Source organism: Chiloscyllium plagiosum, chromosome 35, assembly GCF_004010195.1.
Source record: "Chiloscyllium plagiosum isolate BGI_BamShark_2017 chromosome 35, ASM401019v2, whole genome shotgun sequence".
Taxonomy (NCBI): domain Eukaryota; kingdom Metazoa; phylum Chordata; class Chondrichthyes; order Orectolobiformes; family Hemiscylliidae; genus Chiloscyllium; species Chiloscyllium plagiosum.
This window is the reverse complement of record NC_057744.1, coordinates 41,335,448-41,344,794: the sequence shown is the minus strand read 5'-3', so window position 1 is coordinate 41,344,794 and position 9,347 is coordinate 41,335,448. Positions and strand designations below refer to the sequence as shown.

The following is a 9,347-nucleotide window of genomic DNA, read 5'->3' as shown; positions in this document are numbered from 1 at the left end:
CTCCTTCCTATTGTAAGGATGTTGTGAAACTTGAAAGGGTTCAGAAAAGATTTACAAGGATGTTGCCAGGGTTGGAGGATTTGAGTTATAGGGAGTGGCTGAACAGGCTGGGGCCGTTTTCCCTGAGCATCAGAGGTAAATAGGCAAAGTCTTTACCCTGGGGTCAGGGAGGCCAGAACTAGAGGGCACTGGTTTAGGGTGAGAGGGGAAAGATAAAGAAGAGACCCACGGGGCAACTTTTTCATTCAGAGTGTGGTACATGTACGGAATGAGCTGCCAGAGGAAGTGGTGGAGGCTGGTACAATTGCAACATTTAAGAGGCATTTAGATGGGTATATGAATAGGAAGGGTTTGGAGGGATATGGGCCAGATGCTGGCAAGTCGGACTAGTTTGGGTTGGGATATCTGGTTGGCATGGACGGGTTGGACCGAAGGGTCTGTTTCCGTGCTGTACATCTCTATGACTCTATAACCCACAATCCAAGACGAATTATGAAATATACATCTGATCCATGGCAGATGCTGAAACGTGAATTAAACAAAGCTAGCTGGATGGGTACCATGTAACCATTGTTGTGAAAACCCATCAGTTTCATTAATATTCTTTAGGGCAGAAGGTCTGTTAACCTTACCTGGTGTAACCAACTAATGATTCCAGATCTATGTGGTTTATTTAACTGCCCTCTTCAACGGCCCTCACAAGCCACTCAGGTCAGAGTATCATAGAATCCCTCCTGTGTGGAAATAGGTCCTTTGGTCCAACAAATCCATACCGACCCTCCGAAGAGTCACCCACCCAGACACATTCCCCCTACCCTATTACTCTACATTTACTCCTGGCTAATGCATCTAACCTACACATGGCCAATTCACTTAACCTGCACATCTTTGGACAGGGGGAGGAAACCCGAGCACCCAGAGGAAACCCATGCAGACATGGGGAGAATGTGCAAACTCCACATAGACTGTTGAGGCTGGAATCAAACCAGGTCCTTGGCACTGAGAGGCAGCAATGCTAAGCACTGAGCCACTATGCCACGCTGAAGATCAAAGAGCAATTAGGAACAGGCAATATGTGCTCCCTCAGCCAAAGATGCCCTTATTTCACATATGATTAAAAGGAATACATATCCAAATTCAGACCTTCCCCTTCCCCACTTAGTTTCCAGACCTCCTCCTCTACGCTAAACCCCACATAGTTTTACATGCCCAGCAGATAGAAAGCAATTGTGAAGAAGAATAGTTCAAGTACATCACCAAACACACATGCAAGGCTAAGGTGGGAAGGTTCACATTTGACCACACATGCACGCAAGCTTTGCAAGTAATTACTCTATATTTATATTAGCAGTATTGCTGCAATAATTACTTACCAAACCTGTGGATTGATCTGGGACACTCACATTTCACTTTGCTCATAGCAGAATCAGATACCATTTGCAAACCAACATTGCCATCAAACCTGTTAAAATGAAAAATATGTCTACATGAGGTATTGGGTTTTTTTATTAGCCTTCTCTTATTTTTCAGACTTCACCAATCACATTGTTTACTTTTCATGTGTTCTTAATGTCTCACAGCAGATGATATTAAAGTCAGAATTTAAACACGTGAAGATTCACCACTGTATTACAAGGCCTAAACCATATTTCTATGCCCTCTCTGAATTCAATATGTCTTTCTGTGACACAGAGTCATAGAGTAACAGTATGGAAACAGGCCCTTCGGCCCAAACTGGTCTCTGCCCACTCAGCTAGTTCCAATTGCCCACATTTGGTCCATATCCCCCTAAACCCTTCCCATTCATGTACCTATCCAGATGTTTTTGAAATGATGCTATTGTATTTGCCTCAACCCAATTTTTCTAGCAGTCCATTCCACACACATACCACTGTCTGCGTGAAATAGTTACCCCTCAGATCCTTCTTAAATCTTTCCCCTCTCACCTTAAACTATGCCCTCTAGCTTTCAATTCCCCATTCCTGGGGGAAAAAAGACGATATGCATTCATCCTATGTATGCCCCTCATGATTTTATACACCTCAAGAAGGTCACCCCGTATTCTCCTACGTTCCAAGGAATAAAGAGATACCTTGGCAAACCTCTTCCCATAACTCAGGTCTACACGTCCTGGCACCATCCTTGTAAACCTTCCTTGAATTCTTTCCAGTTTAACTATATCTTTGGTCTAACAAGGTGATGAAACCTGTACACAATACTCAATTGCAGCCTCACGAATGACTATACAACTGTAACATAAGGTCCCAGCTCCTTTACTCAATGCCTCGACCGATGAAGGCCAGCATGCTAAATGCCTTCTATCAACCTATGACATAGCTTTCAATGAACAATGTACTTGCATTCCTAGGTTCCTCTGTTCCACAAAGCTCAGAATCATGGAGATGTGCAGCAGGGAAATAGACTCTTCGATCCAACTCATGCCGACCAGATATTCTAAATTAATCTAGTCCCATTTGCCAGCACTAGGCCCATATTCCTCTAAACCTTTCTTATTCATATGCCCATCCAATGCCTTTTAAATATTCTAATTGTACCAGCCTCAATCACTTCCTCTGGTAGCTCATTCTATTCAGGCACCATCAGCATGAAAAAGTTGCCCCTTAGGTCCCTTTTAAATCTTTCCCCTGTCACCCTAAACCTATGCCCTCCAACTCTGGACTTCTGCACCCCAGGGAAAAGATCTTGACTATTTACCCTAACTATGCCCCTCAGCTTTTTATAAGCCTCTTTAAGATCACCCCTCAGCCTCTGCTGCTCCAGGTAAAACAGCCCCAACTTGTTCAGCCTCTCCCTATTGCTCAAACCCTCCAACCCTGGCAACACCTTTGTAAATCTTTCTCTGAACCTTTTCAAGTTTCACAACATCCTTCCAATAGGAAGGAGACCAGATTGCACACAATATTCCAAAACTGGCCGAACCAATGTTCAGTACAGCCGCAAAATGACTCCCAACTCCTCGTCTCAATGCTCTGACCAATAAAAGAATACCAAATGATTTTTTCACTATCCTATCTTTTTGCGATTCCACTTTCAATGAACTATGAACCTGCATTCCAAGGTGTCTGTTCAGCAACAAAGCCCAGAACAGTACCATTAAGTGTATAGGTCCTGCCCTGACTTGCCTTTCCAAAATGCAGCACCTCACATTCATCTGAATCAAACTATCTGCCATTCCTCAGGCCATTGGCACATCCAATAAAGATCCTGTTGTACTCTGAGCTACTCTCTTCGCTGTCCACTACAGCTCCAATTTTGGGGTTATCTGCAAAAGTATTAAGTATATCGGTGTTCACATCCAAATCATTTATATAAATGACGAAAAGCAATGGCCCAGCATAGATCCTTGTGGTACACCACTGGTCACAGACTCCATTCTGAAAAGAAACCCTCTATCAGCATCCTCTGTCTTCTATCTTCAAGCCAGTTCGATATCCAAATGGCTAGTTCTCCCTGTATTCCATGAGACACAACTTTGCTAACCAAGGTACCACAAGGAACCTTGTGAAACTCCTTCCTAAAGTCCATATAGTTAACTTGTACTGCTCTGCCCTCATTAATTCTCTTCGTTACTTCTTCAAAAAACTCAATCAAGTTAGTGAGACATGATTTCCCATGCAGAGAAAGGGAGGACTGTAGATGCTGGAGATCAGAGTCAAAAACATCCTGATGAAGAGCTTATGCTTGAAACATCAACTCTCCTGCTCCTCGGATGCTGTCTGACCGGCTGTGCTTTTCCAACGCCACATGTTTTGACTATGATTTCCCACACACAAAGCCATGTTGACCATCCCTAATCAATCCTTGCCTTTCTACATGCAAATCCTGTCCCTCCAACAACTTGCCTACCACTGATGTCAGGCTCACCGGTCTACAGTTCCCTGGCTTTTCCATACCATCTTTCTTAAATAATAGCACCAAATTAGCCAGCCTCTAGTCTTCAGCACTTCACCTGTGACTATTAATGATACAAATATCTCAGCAAGGGGCCCAGAAATCACTTCCCTAGTTTCCCACAGAGTTCTAGGGTACACCTATCTGGTCCTGGGGATTTATCCAGCTTTATGCATTTTAAGACACCTAGCATCTCCTCCTCTGTAATATGGACATCTTTCAAGATAGCACTGTCTATTTCCCCACATTCTGTACCTTCCATGTCCTTCTCCACAGTAAACATTGATGCAAAATACTCATTTAGTATCTCTCCCATCTTGGCTGCCTTGCTAGTCTTTGAGGGGAAAGTGAGGACTGCAGATACTGCAAAGATCAGAGTTGAAAAGGGTGTGTTGGAAAAGCACAGCAGGTCAGGCAGGATCTGAACAGCAGGTGAGTTGATGTTTTGGGCACACACCCTTCATCAGGAATGCCACATTCCTGATGACTGGCTTATGCCCAAAACGATGACTCTCCTGCTCCTCGAATGCTGCTTGACCTGCTTTGCTTTTCCAGCACACTTTTCAACACTGATTTTTGAGGGGCCCTGTACCCTCCCTAGTTACCCTTTTGTCCTTAATGTAACTATAAAATCACTTGGGATTCTCCTTTACCCTATTTGCCGAAGCTATCTCATGCCCCCCTTTTGCCCTCCTGATTTCCCTCTTAAGTCAACTCCTACTGCCTTTTCTTAATTAGATATTTTTATTTTCTTCTTTACAAAATTATAAAATTACAAAAACATGAAAATATACCATTATAACAAAAAACAATAAATGAACTATACTACTCTGCAAAAGAACTCACAACTACACTCATTACACATGAATAAACAAGTAAATAAATAACGCCGCTCAGTGTAACAAGACCTGAGCTCTCAACCTTCAAGAGTATCAATTATTAAATCCACATTTGCTCGAAATTGCTCCTCTCAGGATTTTAGGTTTATTCAACAAACCATGGCTCGACAAAAGCCCTAATTAAAATGGTGGACTGATCTGGTTCCAAATAATTCAAAAAGGGCTGCCATGTCTTATAAAAATTGTCTGTTTTCTGGTGCACCATGTCTGTAAGAAAGTCCAAAGGAATGTGTTCCATAATTAACTAATGCCACCCCGACAGACCCAGGGGGTTATCAGACACCCAGCACATCACAATGTTCTTCCTCGCACAAAAGGTGAGGATGCCAAAAAGCTTTTTTCCATGCACACCTAAGGGAGATAAATTCAGCAAACCCAGAAGAGAAACCAGGTCCACCTTGACTTTGGTCCCCAAGATCCTCTCTGTTACTCGTCACAGTGAGTGAGGGTATCTGTATTTATTTTATATTTGGGGCACATTGAAGATGCACCCTGCCTAAATTTTGCCAGACTATCTGAGGCCAGATGAGCCCTATAAAAAATCTTTAACTGCATAGCATAGGTCCTATTACATCTCAAAATCCTCCTCGTATTCTCACAAACGTCCTCCCAAGTTTTTGGAGAGATCTCCACACCTAACACTCTCTCCCAGACCTATCGTAATCACTTAATGTCACCTGAGGAACCTCCCCCCAACAAACGATAGAGTGCATTCACTGAAAGAGTGCTCTTAGCCTGAAGCACCCTCGTTCTGTATCAGATCTATAACACTCAGTCAAAAGTGTAGTCTCTTTTCGGATAAAATCTCTGATTTGAAAAGAACGGAAGAGGTCCTAACTTGATAGTTCATACTTATGAGTAATTTGATCAAATAACATTAACATTTCATCTTCAAACAGGTCACCCAAACAAGAGACTCCCCTATATTTCCAGGACTTAAACCCAGGATCCATTGTTCCTGTCCAGAAACCTGGCATACCAACTGAGAGAGTATGGAAAGAAGTTTTACACATATTACCCTCCATCTGTCTCATTGCCCTCCATGCTTTTACAATATTAATAACTACTGGTTTGCGGCAATGTTCCGTAACTATCCTCATTTTGTCCAGAAACAACGGGTTAATAAGAGGACACTTTGCCTGAGAGGCCTCAACGTCCAACCATATCGACGCTGAGTCCTCAGAAACCCAATCACTCTCAAAAGATAGAAGGGAACTCAATTGATATCTTCTGACATCGGGGAGATCCACTCCTCCCAACCCCTAGAGCACCTGCAATTTTGTAAGGGGCCACTTGTGGTGCCAAATAAAAGAACTAAACCAACCACTTAATTTGCAAAATGTTTGTCTAGGAAAAAGCAAGGGAAGCATAATAAGTGAGGAAGAACATTCATTTTAATAAGAGCAAAAGGGGCCACTTGTGGTGCCAAATAAAAGAACTAAACCAACCACTTAATTTGCAAAATGTTTGTCTAGGAAAAAGCAAGGGAAGCTTCTGCAGAGGGTATAATAAGTGAGGAAGAACATTCATTTTAATAAGAGCAACTTGACCTAGCCACGATATTGGAAGGGCCTCCCATCTTAGAAGGTCTTGTTTAACAAATTTGTCAAACAAATGAACAAAATTAGCCTTGACTAATTGATCAAAACTAGAGGTAACAGAGGCGCAAATAAAGAAAGCCTTCCTGTACCCACTTAAAGGGGAACCCACCTTCATCATCTGGTATTCCCCAAAGACCTCACCTTCCCCACCAATAGGCATAGCCTCCGATGTTGAAAAATTGATCTTGTAACCTAAGAAAAAGCCAAATGAATTAATACACTGTATCAAATAGGCCACCGAAACTGCCGGGTTCGAAAGAAAAACAAGAACATCACCCGAAAATAATGTGATCTTATGCACCTTCGACCCTACCTTTGGGGCAGCTATGTTAAGGTCCTCATGAATGGCCTCTGCCAGCTGCTCAATCACCAATGTGAAGAGCAAAGGTGAGAGGAGACAGCCTTGCGAACTGCCCCTACCAATGTTAAAATTATCATCTCTCATACCATTAGTGAGAACCACCGCCAGAGGATCACTGTAAAGGACCCTTACCCATCCAGTAAACACTTCAACCAGGCCAAACCACTCCAGGGTATAAAAAAGCTACAGCCATTCCACCTGGTCAAATTCCTTCTCTGCGTCCAAGGAAACCACCAACCCTTGAACTGATTGTTGCTGGCACACTGGTCTGTTTCTGTGTTGTACATGTCTATGACTTGAATCATGTTAAGATTAGATTAGATTACCTACAGTGCGGAAACAGGCCCTTCGGCCCAACAAGTCCACACTGACCCTCCAAAGAGTAGCATCAATGTGGACTTCACCAGTTTCCTCATTTCCCCTTCCCCCACCTCACCCTAGTTCCAAACTTCCAGCTCAGCACTGTCCCCATGACTTGTCCGGACTTGTCCTACCTGCCTATCTCCTTTTCCACCTATCCACTCCACCCTCTCCTCCCTGACCTATCACCTTCATCCCCTCCCCCACTCACCCATTGTACTCTATGCTACTTTCTCCCCACCCCCACCCTCCTCCAGCTTATCTCTCCACACTTCAGGCTCACTGCCTTTATTCCTGAAACATCGAATTCGAAGCTCCTTCGATGCTGCCTGAACTGCTGTGCTCTTCCAGCACCACTAATCCAGAATCTGCTTTCCAGCATTTGCAGTCATTGTTTTTACCTCCGAAGAGTAACCCACCCAGACCCACTCCCCTACTCCTTACTAATGCAACTATCACTATGGGCAATTTAGCATGGCCAATTCACCTTACCTGCACAACTTTGGACTGTGGGAGGAAACCGGAGCACCCGGAGCAAACCCGTGCAAACTCCATGCAGGCAGTCAACCGAGGCTGGAATTGAACCCAGGTCCGTGGCGCTGCGAGGCATCAGTGCTAACCACTGAGCCACCATGACGCCCCAGTCTCCTAACACTATTAGAAGATCTGCAACCCTTTATAAAGCCTGTGAGATCCTCCTTAACAATAGAAGGCAACACTCTTTCCAACCTGAATGCCAGAGACTTTGATAAAATTTTAAAATCAGAGTTTAAAAGTGAGATGGGTCTGTAAGCAGCGTAGTCCTCCGGGGCCTTCACTTTCTTGAGGATAAGAGAGACATTAGTCTCTCTCAAGGATGGCAGGAGGTAATCCCAACTATATGAATAGTTATACATGTCTAGCATCAGCCTGACAGTATGTTTACAAATTCTTTATAAAACTCACTGGACAGACCATCGGGGCCAGGTGCGTTACTGCCTCCTGTATCGCTTGGGCTGTTAACGAAGCACTAAAGAGAGACACCTGCTCAGCAGACACACCAGGAAGATCCAGATTCCTAAAAACAAAGACTCCATCTTATCCCATCTGTCCTCACAGCATTCCCAATCGAACAGGATACCACCAAATCTAAAAAAGCCGCAGGAGTTAGGAAATAATCACTTCTTGTGTGACATTTATGAGGATTGGAAAAGAACGTAAAATCTCTGCCCGTGGGGTGTAGAAGTCTCCAAATGTCTACCAACCCTGGTTCCACACAGTGATCACCCAACTGCTTAGATTGTGAAGAAAACTTTGGGGGGGCCTTTGGTCTTTCTATCCAGCACAGGATCCTTAAGGCAATTAAAGTCCCCCCCCCATAATAATATGCTGCGACACCAAGGCCATCAGCTTAGATAGTGCATCAGTCAAATTTAAGAAAGTGGTCTGGATGGCTTGGTCCACAGTCTCCTCGTAAGTAATATGAAGCATCCGTGGGTATCTCACTGAATATTGAATATCAAGGTCCTTTAACCTTCTCTTAACCTCATCAAACGATTTCCTCTTATGGACCACAGCCGCAGATAAAGCCCTGGAAAAACATTATCTTAGTTCCTGATAGGTTGGGGGGAGATTTGTAAGCCTTGACCTTCAAGAAGTTTCCATGACTCTCCGCTTGTCCCACTCCTGTCCATCCCTGAACCATGTCTCTGTAATTGCTATGACATCCTAGTCCCGGTCCAAACCTTGCCCTGAGTTCATCTGCCTTCTCCATTAGACCTCTTGCTTTGAAATAAATGCAGTTTAGTTGATCAGTCTTGCCTTGTTCTCTGCTTTGTTCCTACCTGCCCTGACTGTTTGACTTGCTCCTTTTCCCAACAGTACCCATCTTAATCTGATCTCTTTCCTCAATATCTCCTAGTTTACATCCTCCTGCAGCTCTAGCAAATCTCCCTGGCAGTATATTAGTCAGTTTCCAATTCAGTTGCATTCCATCACTTCTATCCCAGAAGAGATTCCAAGGATCCAAAAAAATGTGAACCCTTCTCCCCTGCACCAGCTCCTCAGTCATACATTCATCTGCTCTATCCTCCTATTTCTACCCTCATTAGCTCACACTAATAGGAGTAATCCAGATACTACTACCCTCAAAGACCTCCTTTTTAAATTTCTGCCTAACTTTCTATATTCTACATTCAAAATCTCATTCTTTTTCCTGCCTATATCGTTAGTTCC

The 9,347-nt window shown here is 43.6% G+C and overlaps 1 protein-coding gene across 3 annotated transcripts in view; it reads right to left on the bottom strand.

Moving 5' to 3' along the window:
- Positions 1-9,347, bottom strand: part of spo11 (SPO11 initiator of meiotic double stranded breaks) — a 76,712-nt gene that overhangs the window by 45,431 nt on the left and 21,934 nt on the right. For all 3 annotated transcript variants that reach the window (XM_043676980.1, XM_043676982.1, XM_043676981.1), the window contains exon 3: positions 1,374-1,462. In XM_043676980.1, the coding sequence (XP_043532915.1) occupies positions 1,374-1,462 (89 nt within the window). The remainder of the gene's footprint in view (positions 1-1,373; positions 1,463-9,347) is intronic.